The 15438-nt window shown below is 46.9% G+C and overlaps 2 protein-coding genes across 3 annotated transcripts in view; one reads left to right on the plus strand and one right to left on the minus strand.

The window, feature by feature from the left end:
- amot (angiomotin) overlaps positions 1–14619 on the minus strand; it is a 31492-nt gene extending 16873 nt beyond the window's left edge. Inside the window, exons 1-6 of one of the 2 annotated variants that reach the window (XM_083697460.1) lie at positions 14562–14619; positions 14016–14140; positions 13666–13716; positions 957–1184; positions 217–290; positions 26–86 (exon numbers count right to left, since the gene is read on the minus strand). In XM_083697460.1, the coding sequence (XP_083553586.1) occupies positions 26–86; positions 217–290; positions 957–1184; positions 13666–13716; positions 14016–14103 (502 nt within the window). In that variant the 5' untranslated portion in view covers positions 14104–14140; positions 14562–14619. Of the gene's footprint in view, positions 1–25; positions 87–216; positions 291–956; positions 1185–13665; positions 13717–14015; positions 14141–14561 lie in introns of those variants that run through there. The other variant, XM_083697461.1, reaches the window with a different exon arrangement.
- Positions 1–15438, plus strand: part of LOC310820976 (aldo-keto reductase-like) — a 293751-nt gene that overhangs the window by 157525 nt on the left and 120788 nt on the right. The gene's annotated exons all lie outside the window — the stretch shown is intronic.

The following is a 15438-nucleotide window of genomic DNA, read 5'->3' on the forward strand; positions in this document are numbered from 1 at the left end:
GAGTAAATGAAGGTGAAATTATTACATCTATTGCTTTCTGATATCCTTCTCATTCTCATGGAGGATGAAGCTTTTTTCCGAAACATCTGTGGTAAATAAATATGTATAAGTCAGCATTGGGGCCATCCGCGGCACGGGGCTTTCCTCCAAGTTGAAGAAGGAACAACAGAGAAGAAAAATGAAAAATGTCACAATGGTAATACTCTCCGCACATACTTCAACTGCTATTTCCTGCAGCTCTTCCCCAAACTCTTCTCTCACTGACTCCCCTGGCTCTTCACAACCAACGACTACGGATGGGGACAATGAACAAATGGAGGATGGAACAAAACAAACAAACAAAACAAACACAACAAAACTGAAAATAAACCCAGTAGAAGATGGAGGACGCAGTGGCATGACAGATGGCATTGTTTAGGTATGGCATTGTTTAGGTATGGCGTTGTTTAGGGAATGCATTGTTTAGGTATGGTTAAAAGCAGCAGTGACTTATGGCTTGTTTAATAATGTCTACTGGGCTGGCGGGTGCTGCCTGCCTATGTCCTGTCCTGAATACACAGAGAGGAAGCAGGGAATCTGACACAGTAAATGTTGCTCAACCCCAAGCCTAGCAGGGGCGTTTCTCAAAGGAAAAAGACACTTTTACTTTTACATGAATGCATGTAGCCTATTGTCACTAGGTTGTTAAGTAGCACTAACAGTCTGAATTGTTTACTGCTCAATGAAATTGATGATGGGTTAAAAGCTACATCTGTGCTAACATGATTGTATAAAGATGCTTTGAATTGAAACCCAGTCATATCACAACTTGTCAGAAAGCCTTCATCATCCTAAGCGACCCTCCCCCCTCCCTCCCTACTCCGTCTCTGTGGTTGTGTCACTCCAGTCCTCCTCTGTAGCCCCCCTGGAACGTCACCCTGCTCCTCCTCCTCCCCCCTCCCTCCCAGGTCACCTACCTGTGTGGCTGCTCTCACCGCACTCTGGCTCTTCCTGGGGGGTCAGTGGTGGGCTCTGCTGCTCATGGTGCTGGGGGGGTCCGGGATGCGGGTCTGGTCCGGGGGGCTCCGGCGTGGGGTCACAGGTCACAGAGACGGGCGGCTCCTCCTGGTCCTGTAGTGTCACCAACTCCTCCAGCCGCTCCAACACGTAGAGACGCTGGTCCACGTCCCTCAGTCCCAGCCACTCTGTAACAGGAAGGCACTCTGTCTCAACCAGCTCCAACAATGGGGGTGGGGTCCCACACACAGGGCCGCAGGGGCCGCTGAGGGGAGGGAGGGAGGGTGTGTGTGTGTGTGGGGGGGGGGGGGATGAGTATGGGGATTGTGAAATAGGGGGCACTTTCAGTAAAGTTGTTTCCTCTCATCGACCGTGGGCGAGTGCCAGAGTGGAGCGAGCCCTTGCCCCTACAGCTGGGCGACTCTGCTGAGTGTGTATGTGTGTGTTTGGGGGGGGCTGGCCTTTGGCTGGAATCAAACACAGGATGTCAGAATGTCAGGATGTGCAGGGTTCAGAGCAGAGAGGGGATTTGAGCTTCTCTTGACAAAACAAGACAACTCCCTTCTCTGTGTGAAATCAGGGTAATTTTCTGGACACAATCTTTCGCTGCGAGACCAGTGACTGAACATTGGTGTTATTGTCAAAGCCACAGGGCTACACACAGAGAACCGTTACAGCTAAAACAAGACTTCAAGTGTTTGGAAAAACAACTCTAAAGAGAATGTCAGCTTAAATGTTCTTCACTATCCGACTCTGTCAACAGCCGTTTGGATCTGTGTGAAATCCCAGGGAGATAGTCAAACTCTGACTCACTTCAACATCAACAGAAAGGGATCCTATTGACCCTGCAGACACACCGAAATACAGAGAGAATTGGCACACACACACACACACACACACACATACACACACAACGGTATGAGTAACTCAATCAGTATCACAACAAAACTAATCACCCTCCCTTCTTAAAAAATGACTTCCAGATGCTCTCCTCCCCCCCTTCTCCCCCCGTTTGCTGACGTTTAAACTGTAAGTTCCTTGACTGTTTCAGATAAACAGTTTATTCCGCAGCCGGAGTTGGCTGTAGTGCATCTTTGGAATCTGGCATTCCAGGCGCTCCTCAGATAGGTTTCCCTGTAAACGTTCCCAGTGAACCTGACCTCTGGGTCTGCATGGGTCATGTCAGCGACACACTGGGCTGACAGTTGAAGTAGTGGCTGGCCATGGACAGTGTCAGCCACCACACACACACACACACACACACACACACACACACACACACACACACACACACACACACCAGTGTTAATTTGCGTCAACAAAAATAATGACGAAAATATTCGTCAAACACCAAGACGAGACGATAACTGACTAAACAGACCCAGAAAAAATGATAACTAAACGAAATTCATTTAATTAATTCAATTTCATTCTGGTTGACTAAATGAGACGAAATGATCTCGGTAAATGGACAAGAGTTTTTGGAGAGATGGAGCTTTTCAGTGTTATTTGTTTGGTCCAATCAAAAGCAAGCATGCCATTAGCAGAAGTTTTTTAACACTGACACACACCGAACGCACCAAACTCACCGAACACACACACACACACACACCCACACACACCAAACGCACTGAACACACATACACACACACACACACACACACACACACACACACACACACACACACACACACACACAGAACGAACACACACACACACTGAACAAACACACACACACATGCGCACACGCATACACACGCATACACACACACATACCTGAGCTAACCTGCATGGCTGCATGCCAGCACAAAGCACTTTGGGCCACTAACAGTCACTTCAACACCTGTTCTGTTTGAAATACCACTTATGATTTTAACAATAACATTTTATACAACACACAGTCTGTTATAAAATATATATCTCTGCCATAATTTGTACCGACAAATTACCAAACTCAGCCATAATTTGTACCGACAAATTATGACAGAGAACCTGAACTGAACACAAGTTAGTATAAACAATCAATCAAACACACCAGTAGAGTATACGGGAGTACACTGCTGCCAAAGTGTAGGAGACTATCTATTGTTCCCTCGACGGTAATTGCAGTTGCCTCAACGTCATTTAAATGTGTTCCTTACTTACAGGACGACTACCTGTGTGATGAATCCTCTTCAAGGATTTACTTCCAATATTTCACAGAGCCAAGCTAGGAAAGCCAAGCCTGGAGTTCCAACCTGCTGTCTCTAATTCAACCTCAGGTTTTCCCACGGAGCAGAACTGTCTCCCACACTCTCCTGTCACACAGAACCTCAACTCTACAGAGCTACACTGGCGCACCTCTCTCTCTCTACCTCCTCCCTCCCTCCTCCCTTCTCCCTCCCTCCCTCATCCCTCGCTCTGACAGGTGGGGCTGTGAGGACAGGTGGATCTGGGCCGCCTCCAGGATCTAGTCACGCCCTCATACCTGCACGCTGCTGTGACCGTTTACCCTGTTTACCCTGCCAACTGCCTAACAACACTGCTTCCCCTTCAGACAACTGACTTCCTTCACGCCAGCAGTGCCAGGTAGACAGGTGGGGGGAGGGGGGCCAGCCTCAACTGCCCAGAGTCCCAACTCTCACCTGCCCAGAGTCCCAACCCTCACCTGCCCAGAGCCCCAACTCCAGGAGAGCCAGGTAGACAGGCCGGAGAGGCAATCACAGACAGGTAGACAGGTAAGAGAAAGGCTGTAACAGACAGGTAAGAGAGAGGCAGTAGACAGGTAGACAGGCAAGAGAGAGGCAATAACAGACAGGTAGACAGTCACAGACAGAGAGACAGGTGAGTCAGAGAGAGATAGTCACAGACAGGTAAGAGGGGAAGGAAACAAAGCCACAGACAGGTGATTCAGAGAAAAAGTGAGACAACAGCAGTACAACAGCAGTAGAGGAAACGAGGCACAGTCACAGATACAGTCACAGGCAGGTGATTGGCCTAGAGGTGGAGGGCCCAAACACAGCGTGATGACTCGGGAGGGATTCATAATATTATTAGACTGGATTGGACCGCATCCTCACAGATGAACAGTGTGAAGGTTCCCGGACCTCCGGTCTCCAGACAGCTGATAAACAGCTGATACACGTCCTCTGATCCCTGATGAGGGTCTGACCACCTGGGCTGAGTTTGGGAGGCCGTGAGGGTGTGTTACTGTGTAAACCACCATCACTCACTCACTCACTCACTCACTCTCTTCTCTCTCCTTCTCGCTATCTCTCTAAACTCTCGTTAACTGCTGCTGTTCCTTCATCAGCAGCCAGGCAGGCTGAGTCAGAGACAGCCAAAGACAACCCTCACTGGCAGGTCTGGAGTCAGGTGTTACTGGGAGGGAGTGAGGGTGTGTGCGCACAGGTGCAGGCTCCCGCTGGCCTCGGATCAGTGTCTCAGAGGCAGACAGGGCCACACAGACGGAGGGGAGGGGAGAGGAGGAGGTGAGTAGAGGAGAGGGGAGCTGGAGGCTAGTGTCTACTATGAAAACCACCGCTGGATGGTGGAGCTCACTCTCACAAACCTGCTCCAGCTCACATGGTAAATAGGGAAAGGGAGCGGGAGAGAGGGGAGGGAGAGATAAACCCGGAGGGAGAGAGGAGGAGGAGGAGAGAGAGAGAGAGAGAGAGACAGGGATAAGGGAGGGAGAGAGGAAGAAGAGAGAGAGAAGGAGGGGGGAAGAGAGAGAGAAGGAGGGAGAGAGAGCGAGAGTGCGAGAGATTCATCAAAATCCTCTCTCTCTCTCTCTCAGCACTCCGTTGAATTAAAATGGCATCAATCTGAAGTGGCTGCTGTGTTTTCAGACCTCCAGGTTATTACCAGTCACGCCTCAGTGAAACATACCTCATCTGAGTGAGGCAGTCCCCTCAGAGAGACCTGGAGAGAAACACACACCGCTTCAGCCTCTCAAACAGAAGTTTTTAGCCTGCCCTCTAATGTCATTGCTCAGATGCACAGATACGTATATATATTATGATGGTCCTTCATAATTTGAATGGAGTCTGAGGTCGCTCTCTCTTATGTCAATATTTGCCTTCCATGTCCAAGTTTCCCAGCGCCCCCGCACACGGACTGTTTATCCTGCTAATACGCCAGGAATGTAGAGAGGGGGACGCAGAGAGAGAGAGAGAGAGAGAGAGAGAGAGAGAGAGAGAGAGAGAGAGAAGAGAGGTAAAGCGAGAGAGAGAGGGAGAGAAAGAGGAAAAAGAAGTCAGAGAGAGAGCAAAAGAAAGGAGAGGGAGAAAAAAGTAAGAGATTGAAGAGAAGAGAAATAAGTGAAGGAGAGGGGGGGAGAGGGAGAGAGAGAGAGAGTGAGAGAGAGATGGGGAGTGGAATAGAGAGAGGGACAGACAGATGGCCCCTGACTAACATCACCTGACAGTAGGGTCACCGTCTGACCTCATCAGTTGGAGACACTGCAGGTTTCACAGGCGGTTTACCCTCAGGGGACATACTGGAGGTTATACACTAGGTCCTGAGAACACCTCACACACACACCACTACACGCCACACACACACGCAAACATACACTTGCTCACACACACACACACACACACACACACACACACACACACACACACACGCACGCACGCTCACGCTCTCAAACATACACACGCAAACACAGAGTGGGCCGATAGATAAAGATGATTTAGTGTAACTTCAGGCCAGGAATAGGTCCAGCAGGGGCCAGGATGGTGAGCAAAGTCTCAAATATGTCTTCCCAGGGTCTTACAAGAGGAACACCAGCCAGCAGTTAGTCACGTTTCCTCAAAGGGGGGACTCCCACAAGGCTCCAAACACACATGGAACAGAGGGAAGATAACAGTGTATTGTACCTCTGGTTCCACTCAGTGTACTCTCCCCACAGAGAGAGAGAGAGAGATGGGCCTGGAGGATCCTTCAGTCCTTTGTCCCTTATCTGTTCTTTCCTCTACTGTACAGTAACATACACCACACTTAGCCCCCAGCAACAACCATCAAACACCAGAGGAGAGGAGAGAAAGGAGACAGGATAAGGGAAGAGAAGAGAAGAGAGGAAAGGAATGTAGGAGTTTTAGTTCCAATATGACCACCTCCTCCGGCCACACAAACATGACCCAAAAGACCCCCCCCCCCACACACACACACACCATCTTTCACAGGCAGTGTTTACGTAAGAGCGCAGCATTAGTGGAAGGCTTCCAGTAGTTTAATGAACTCCAGAGAGCTCTTTCACATTAAGGCTTCTTTCTGAACTTCATGTAGGACAAGATAACACTGACAATATTGTTATGGGAGAGAGGAGGGCAGAGAGTGAGGGGAGGTGGTGGGAGGGGGAAGGGGGGAAGTGAGGGCTTTGAACACAGTGAGAACAGAGAGAGGAGAGAAATACGTGGGGAAGGTCACAAGAAAGGCATGAGGGAAGTGAGAAAGAGGAAGGGGGGGGCATGGGGGAAGAGGGAATGTAGTGTGGAGAGACAGAGAGCGCGAGGGACAAGGGGGAGGTACATAGGGAGAGATGTAAAGAGGGTAAGAGAGGGAGAGGGAGGAGAGAGGGGTAAGGGAGGAGAGAGGGGTAAAGAAGGAGAGAGAGATAGAGAGAAATAGAGAGATTAGCAGAGCAGGGAAAACTGAGGAACACATGGCAGGAACCAAGCAGGAAATGCAACATTCCAATCTGGAAAGGCTCGCTCGCGCTCGCGCTCTCTCTCTCTCTCTCTCTCTCTCTCTCTCTCTCTCTCTCTCTCGAGCGTGAAGCCCCGTCTCTCCCTCAGTGTCCATTACACAGGGCAGTGGGAGATTCTCACAGTGGAACTGACTATGAAGAGAACCAAGCCAAGAAACTCAGACACATCTGTACTCTCTCACTCTCTCTTTACCTCGTTCCCTTCTTTCCATACCCCTTCTCCTACCCCTTTCTCCATCCTTCCCTCCCTCCTCCCTTTCACACACATACAGTACAACACTCCCCTCTTTCTCCTCCTCCTGCCCCCCTGCCCCCCCTCACTCACTCACTGAGGTTGGACTCCTCTATGATTGATTAGAGGAAGGGGATTATGTTCCTTTAAACATGTGAGCAGAGGCAGAGAGAGAGAGGTGGAGAGAGAGAGAGAGAGAAAGAGAGAGAGAGAACAGCGTCCTCCACAGGGGCCACATTACTTCAGCTCCAGTGAGGAAACTCTTGGAGAAGTGAGACGGCCATTGTTTGGATAAGATGGGCGTCTGACCAGCTCTCTGTCACAATACCTCAATCTGTCAATCAACTCACTTCACTCCACTTCTTTTCTCTTCAGAAATAGACGCCCTGTGCAGAAAATATTCCCCCAATCCAGTTTGACCTAGTTATCAGAGGCATATCAGTTCACTGTTTTTCTGAGAGTCCTTTGTTGGGGGAGAGGGAGGGGAGGAGGAATCCAATAACCAGTAGATTGAATGGCTGCAATCTGTGGCGTTGAGCTCTCTGGTGAGGGGAGCGGGCCAGGCCGAGGAGGAGGAACAGGGCTGTCGCTGCCTGGTGCTGCTGCTGGCGATGGGAGCGTGATTTTATCAGACTACTTTAAGACCTTTCAGTCCTCTGGCTAAATGAGAAACAGTCTCAGTGTCGCCATGGAGACCCATAAACGGACCTAACTCAACAGCAGACAGGCCGTTTTGACAAAGCTACATGCTTCCTTTCTGGGCCCCCCTCTCTCTCTCTCCCTCTCTTTTTCCAACTCAATCACAATCTCTATAATGTGGTTTCATTCCCCCCGCAACATACACACTCACACACACACAAATGTTCCTGATACACAGGCCCAACCTCTCGGAAACACAGCAACTACACCCCCCCACCCGCTTATATACAACTCACTAAACCCCTTACCACACGTTACCAGACACACACACACACACACACACACACACACACACACACACACACACACACACACACACACACACACACACACACACACACACACGATAATGGGAAGCATGTGCTGCAGAGATGAGATCGCTCTTCATCTCTGTCACCAGGGCTTGTGGGCTGATTTGGCCTGACTCTACAGAGTTACAGCAGGGAAAAACACCCCCTCCTCCACACACGCACACCTCTCCCCCTTTCCACCCCTTCATTCATTATCAGTGTCTTACCTCCTTTTCAGCTTTACTCTCCACTTTACCCCCTCCCCTCACCCCTGCGCCCACTCCTCACCACTTTCAACCTCAATGACCCCCCCCCCCCCCCACACACACACACGTAACCATTACTGTAGCAGCAGTGTATTCATCAAACCCGCCTGTATCTCTGGTCCTATAACGTCAGATTTATGACTGCAAGAAGGAGACAGACTGCAGTGAATAAGTCAGTCAGGGAAGTACTGGTCTGTGTGGAGCTACCACTGACATGCATCACACATTTATGACTCTACCTCTGGAAAACAGTGGAAGTGGAACATCCGTTTGATTATGACTTCGTCAGGAGTCTGGAGAACACAAAGCGTACGGTGGCAATCTGATCCAGCCCATGACAGGAAATGTTCCTGTGTCCAAAACAGTTTCCATCTGGGAGTGGAGCCGGATCAGGGGATCAGCGGATCACAGGGAAGTGATGGTTCGGTTTCGCCCCAAAACATTGATACTGCCTGAGAGTGACATGTCCGCCTGGGGACTGTGGTAAGGTGGGGCTGATGTTGGGGTTGGGTTTGGGGTTGTGTGTGTGTGTGTGTGTGTATGTGTGTCAGGATGGGAATGTGTGAGTCTGGAAATGTGTGTGTGTGTGTGTGTGAATGAATGAATGTGAGAGTCTGAAAATATGTGTGTGTGTGTATGTGTGTGTGTGTGTGGGTGTGTGTGTGTGTGTGTGAGAGAGAGAGTATCTAGCTCCCTGCCTGATGCCTTACCCCTCCCTCCCCTAAGTGGGTAGCAGCAGTCTCCCACACTGTGACACATTCCTGAGCGGTACTGGTTGTCTGTTCCCTGAGGTTAGCAGGTACATTGTGCTGTGTGGCCCCAGTCCCAGGCATTGGGTTACCCTCACTCCCACTCTGAAAGCACAGAGGTATGCAATAGGTCTTTTAATAGTCCCACAGCTAGTTTCCTCCTAAACGCTAACAGTATCACAGTCTCCACCAGGACAAAGAGCGAGAGATGGAGTTGTGATTCCAGCTGGGGGAAAAAGGGGGAAGAGGTCATTGAGTTGATTCAACAATGTTGGTTTTAAATATGCCTGTAATGGGAGGGGGGGGCTCTGTGTCAACTGACAAGGAAGGTGTTATTGAAGTCACATACCACTATCAGGAGTGTTTATCAACTTCACTTTCAAAGCAACGTGACGGTCTAGACGCTGGAGCCTTGAACAACACACAAGGGGAGATGGAGCTGATTGTGCATGTTTTAAAACACATATTGCTCGGAGGAAAACAAGAGGCATTATGGGTTGTTACAAGGCTGAGTCAGCAGACTGGAGTTTGAGCCCCCTCTACGGAGAGAGGGAGGGGAGGGGTGAGAGGGAAGAGGGCGAGGATGGGAGGGAGGGAAAAAGAAGAAGAGAGAGAGGGAAGGAGAGAGTTAGATGGTGAGCTGAGATACAGAGAAAGAGAGAGAGCACAAGAAAGAGAGCAGAAAAAGAGAAGCGGGAAGAGAGTCAGATGGAGAGGGGAGTGGAACAGTCAGAGACATTCCAGTGCTGTGAGTCAATGGCGCTAGGCACCAGTTGGAGGCTGGTGGAGGTAGAAATCGGAGGACGGGGCTCATTGTAATGCATTGAACGGAATCGGGAACAGTATCAAACATGTGTTTGACACCATTTCTCATTGTTCCATGCATTACAATGAGCCCTGTCCTCTGATTTCTACCTCCGCCAGCCTCCACTGCTAGGCAGGCGGCACCAGTCTGGCAGACGCTCACCACCACCTCTAAGACTCAACAAAGCCCTGGCCCCGGCCTCCTGCTCATTGGCCCAGCCCCACCAGAGGAGAGGCAGGAACAGGAAGGAAGGGGACAGACCAGAGCAGGCCAGGCCAGGGGATAATCACACTAGAGCCCTACAGTGAGACCAACACCACCACTGCTGCTGTTGCTCATTGTTCTCTGTCATGTGAGCACTTCTTGGAATTCTGTCAACAGCTAGAACCAAATCCTGGCTTTTACTTCTGGTCCCACAGAATCACCATGGCTCTGCCTCTGGAATGTATGGTGGTGAAACACACACACACACACACACACTTTGGAAAAGACGTGAAATTGGCTGGTATTCAATGCAATGTAGAAGTATTTTGATTTCACTGTATTCATATCAATGAATGATTAAATGATGAGTCTTTTTGATTGGTAATAGGAATGCATAAACGTATTAATACTATCTGTGATCTTTCACGATGACGACAAAACCACTTCTTCCCCCTAACATCCCAGTGGAGATCATGACAGTAGGCTTAACTTTGAATCAAGTGACATAATTAAAAAATAAGGGCCAATTAGACTACACTCAGTAGACAGGAGAATCCAGAATTTCCCTCATAACTTCCTGCATACATTCTCTCCCTCTTTCCCCCCCTCTCTCCATACATACAACAGTTCCTTCCCGTAACTGGGAGCATATGTCCAGCAGCCATTCCCCTGACTGACTACTGCTGCTTCGCTGCATTCCAGAGAGGAGCAGGGTGACATCTGTCCATATTAACTTAACCTACAGACACAGAACCAGCAGGTTAATCATTTAACACACACCTCCTCACAGGCAAACACAGGGAAATGGCCAGGCTATTGTCACACAACAAAGACCAGAGGAACAATTGTGAGTGAAGATACATACTGACAAATACACTACACTGATCAGTTCATTGAATAGGAATGACTGACTGTTGTTGACTAGGAACAAGTGAGAAAGAGACTAGGAACAAGTGAGAAAGCTTTTAGACTTTAGACAGAGACACTGTGTGCATTATCTCTATGACACTCAGTGTGCATCAAAAAAGAAATGATCAACCTCAAGAAAATACCTTGACCAATGAATAAATAAATAAATGGTAACATTTTTTTTATAACCTTTATCAATACGCATTTATAAATGTTGACTTATAAAATATTGCATTTATGATGCTTCTTATTTTGAAGCGAATACATGCTTTCACATGTCTATATTGCTTATACATGTTAATAATGTTTCTAAAGGCTGGAATACACATGTATTAACAGTGTTTCCACTACCCATAAACATAACCGTGTAAACGCATATTCATGACAGTTACTATAAAGCATTACCAATGGTAGAATCAAACCTTAGCTTGGTAGAGGGCTATGTGGTTAACATCTGTGTATAGGTCATGCAAGAACTCATATACAGTTACAGTCCTAATGGTTTACATGAAAGCGATGCAGGGGGCGGGGTGATAGATGTAAAGTGTAACAACTGTTACAATTGTAGGATCTGGGAACATTTATCTATTATGCTGTAACAAGGTATCCATGTGTTTTACCAAAAAATCCTGCATCATATTTATCAATGGAGGACTTCACACACACATGAAACATGGCCAACACATTGAATGCCAATAGAAGCCCCATAAAAATCTGTAGACACTGTCAAGTGTCAGTCCACTGTCTGTAGACACTGACTGGCAAAAACGAGTCACAAAACACAAGCATCACCTTATCAATGATCAAATGTCACTAATCATAAACTGGAACTGCTGTTTTCTTCTCTTGACAGTATACGCACAAACCAACATTAAAGCTAATGTGCAACAATCAACTCTCACAGATCATGTAAAACACAATGAAGTAAAATGTATAGTGTTCCGTTATAGGCTACAGTTTTCCTACCTTTCAATGAAACTTCACGGGGAGACTACACTTTTCCTCCGCTGCTAAGGTCCCCGATAATTCATTTTCATAGATATGCTGAAGAGCCGATAAGTGTGCAGAATTCCTAAAACATTACGGCTATAATTGTTGATATAATCCATCCATGTTAGGTTACTTCAATAGTCTCCTTCGAAAATAAAATGTGCTCTTTCCCAAATAAAGCCTACACTTTCCCTCACATTTTATATTTCAACTGCTGAAAAAATTTAGGAATCTGTTTTTTCCACTTGAGTGCGCTATGAGGGGAATGTATAAAGAACGGCCCCCTTCTGCAGACCGCAAAGTCGCGGCAGTAGTGTGGGCTTTGCATCTGAGGCCGGGCAAGACCAACCCCCAACCCCTCGTTGGAAACCAAAGAAGTCCAAAGTTTTCAGGAGGGAAATCCCTCCTTCTTCTGTGCTGTATAGGAAGTTGGCCAATTTCACTGGCGTTTCTGTTGGCTTTTGGAAACGTCGCTCAGGCATCAAGTAAAAAATGACAAAAGCCTTTTGTGTGATCGGAGGAAACTCTGTGTGCCTTCTCGAATGCCTCTCAGAACGCGTAAATGGATATTCCAGTCACATTCTTTACGCGTCGCCCCACCACCAAATAAATTGCGCTCTTCTCTCATGCCATGTTGTAGACCTGTAGGCTACACTCCTTTGAAAGGAGTTCGTTTTTTCAAAGTATAATAAATGTAGCCAACTTCATATGAATCTAAAGAGGTATGATCTCTTTGAAACGAGATGTTTTCCGACTTTTACAAACTCCGCTTTCCGGGCTTTTATGAACTCCTGAGTATCTTAATCAGACGCGCGTTTTTATTACGATTGGATGGGGACTGCAAATAAGGGCCTCTACAAGTTGAAAGAGAAAGGAGATAAGTAGGACTAGATAAAGGGGTCTCCATGCTTCAGTCTGAAATCGATTATGCATGGTCTGGTGGTTAAAATAAGTCAAATAACTCAATTCCTTTTTTATCTCAAGATACCTTTAACAACCTATGTCTCCAAGGCAGTCATGCAACTTGTCTGAGACCGGAGTCATGTCTCCATGAGCTCATGATAGCATTTCAAAGCTGCAACATCAGCGATTTACATGCTGTGTACATGCGATTTACATTTACATGTAATGCATTTAAAGCAAAAACGAAAGAAAATACAAAAGTTGCTCATTTCAAGTGGCCTTCGGAGAGAAGATAATTAATTGCTCTATGGAATTCCAAGATTATTCAAATGTAGAGCATAGCCTACTTTGTAAAGGAATGTTCTCTCTAGTGTACTAAGCAGGGAGTAGCCCTGTGATGCACCCTCCTCATTGTGTACAGGTGAACAGAGGATGAGCACATGATGAGACAGAATAAGCAGGTAAGAATGTGCCCATCCCAGACAGATTGACCGTAAAACATTAGACTTGACAGCTCATTACATCTATTAACAAAGAGCACAACCCACACCTTACCCATATGTCATCAAAACAGGCAGAGGTAGGCAGTGATGTTACTTCCACTGCACAGTTCATTTTATACACACCACCTTACATGCTCAGCCACACAATTAAAAACACTCTAATTAACACCAACATATTCTGTGTACTTATGTGTATTGATGATTGATGACCCTAACACAACAATAATAATACAATCATGCTCAGCCAGTGCTCAGCCATGCTCACCATAACAGAAATCAGACTAGCTCTTATAGGGATTTGCTGTCAGGTCAGAAAATGACAGCATATCTTATTCTAACTATTCCTATGTGCTTGAACATAAAGTGAAAGTGGCTGTCTGGGGAATGTCTCAGGGAATGTGATGAAAACTGTAACTTCCAAACTCACCTAACATTGAATCACCGACTTCCAAGAGATCCAGGCCAGACACAGAATTTTCTGTGAGAGAAAAACATTTATGTTGATATTGTACTATTCAGTGTTTACAAAAGATCTTTCTTTAGCAAGAATTTGCTGTTGGATGGCCGTTTTTGTCGTTTGTTGGGCGCGTTCACCACCATGTGGTGGCTGCTATAAACTGCACACATGGGGCCTAGAGGAACGTTACGTGCCAACGTGCCCTCCTCCAAAGTTTAGGAAGTGTTGAAAAACCGGCACTTGAAAAGTTGAATATCAAATATTAGTTGAGATTGTAATTTGATTCCACATTGGCGTTACAAATTGCGCACCAAACTTACCGAAAAAGTTATTTGCGCATTCTGGAAGCCCGATATGATGCATCCATCCCGCCACCTCCTCGGGACTCCAGTGTTCGACTGAGATCATTGTAGCTTCTATACTTCTTCAGATCTCACCACTTTTGCTATATTCAGAGGAGATTTGTTTTGACAACAAATATATAAAGTACATGCTGCCTGTCATTGAGAGTGGATAACGGACAGGCCTGGTGCCGCTTGTTAGACGACTGAATAGCATCAGAAGCCAATTTTAAAATTGTACAGTAGGCTTCATGGCGGAGACTGTCACATGTTTTGATACGTGTAGATCGTGCATTAGTCTAAATAAGCGAAAATTCACAGAGATCTCAGTTACAGTAGCCTGTATCGAAAAACACACACAATACTCTGGTGGGCATGCAATAACACGCAACGGAAGCCCCCGCACATGAACAGTGAACTATTTTTTACCCATTTGACCAACGCCTTTATGATGACACTGTAAACAACAACTTGACACGTATTTGATGATCATAGTAACAATCCTAAGATGTATGTAAAACTTACACTCGTTTCTTGATACAAATCCATATTTTGCCACGCGTTGATGGGGAGATGATTGACGCACAAAACACCTCGCCAGGTGAGGGTGGAGCCTGAGCGAACAGCAACAGTCCGGTGCATTCTAGGTAGTGTAGTTTACAGCCCTGCTGAATGTATTTACGACTCCTCACCCCCTCCTTCATCTTTACTGATCTAAAACCACAGGCTAGGTGATAGCCATATGCGACTAGATAAGATGCTTGATTATTGATTACTGATCATTGTCTGACTAAATGGAAGATGAGAAATGCCACTTCAGACTAAATAAATGCACCCTTAGTTTGTATAATGTGGGTCTGAGATAATTTGGAATGGTGTTGATGTTACCATGATGAAAGCAACATTGTAAAAAAATGTTAAATGAGAATTACAGCCTTATATTTATTTTGGTTTATTCCCTCTTCCATGAGTAATATGTGTGATGTGGGACCAATGATGACTAATGCCTGGGTGCTGTTCCCCAGTGTTGGACAAGGACAGCTATGTGTACCCAAACAGAAGCACTGGGGTGTATTCAGTGAGGTAAAATTGCTAGTTTCCTGGACACAGATTAAACCTAGTCCTAGACTAAATCGCAATTTCAATTTGGAATCTCCATTGGAAATGCTGTTTAGTCCAGGACTAGGCCTAATCTAGGTCCAGCAAAGAAGAATCCGGATCATTATGATCCAGATTAAAAGTTTAGAAATACTGGGCCCTGAGATGAGAGACATGGTCGCCCCTCCTCCCTCACCAAGACCCCTTCTCCAGGGTAACCACTCCACCCTCACCCAGACCCCTTCTCCACCCCTCCACCCTCACGCAGACCCCTTCTCCAGGGTAACCACTCCACCTTCACCCA

This window comes from Argentina silus (assembly GCF_951799395.1).
Source record: "Argentina silus genome assembly, chromosome: 2".
Taxonomy (NCBI): Eukaryota; Metazoa; Chordata; class Actinopteri; order Argentiniformes; family Argentinidae; genus Argentina; species Argentina silus.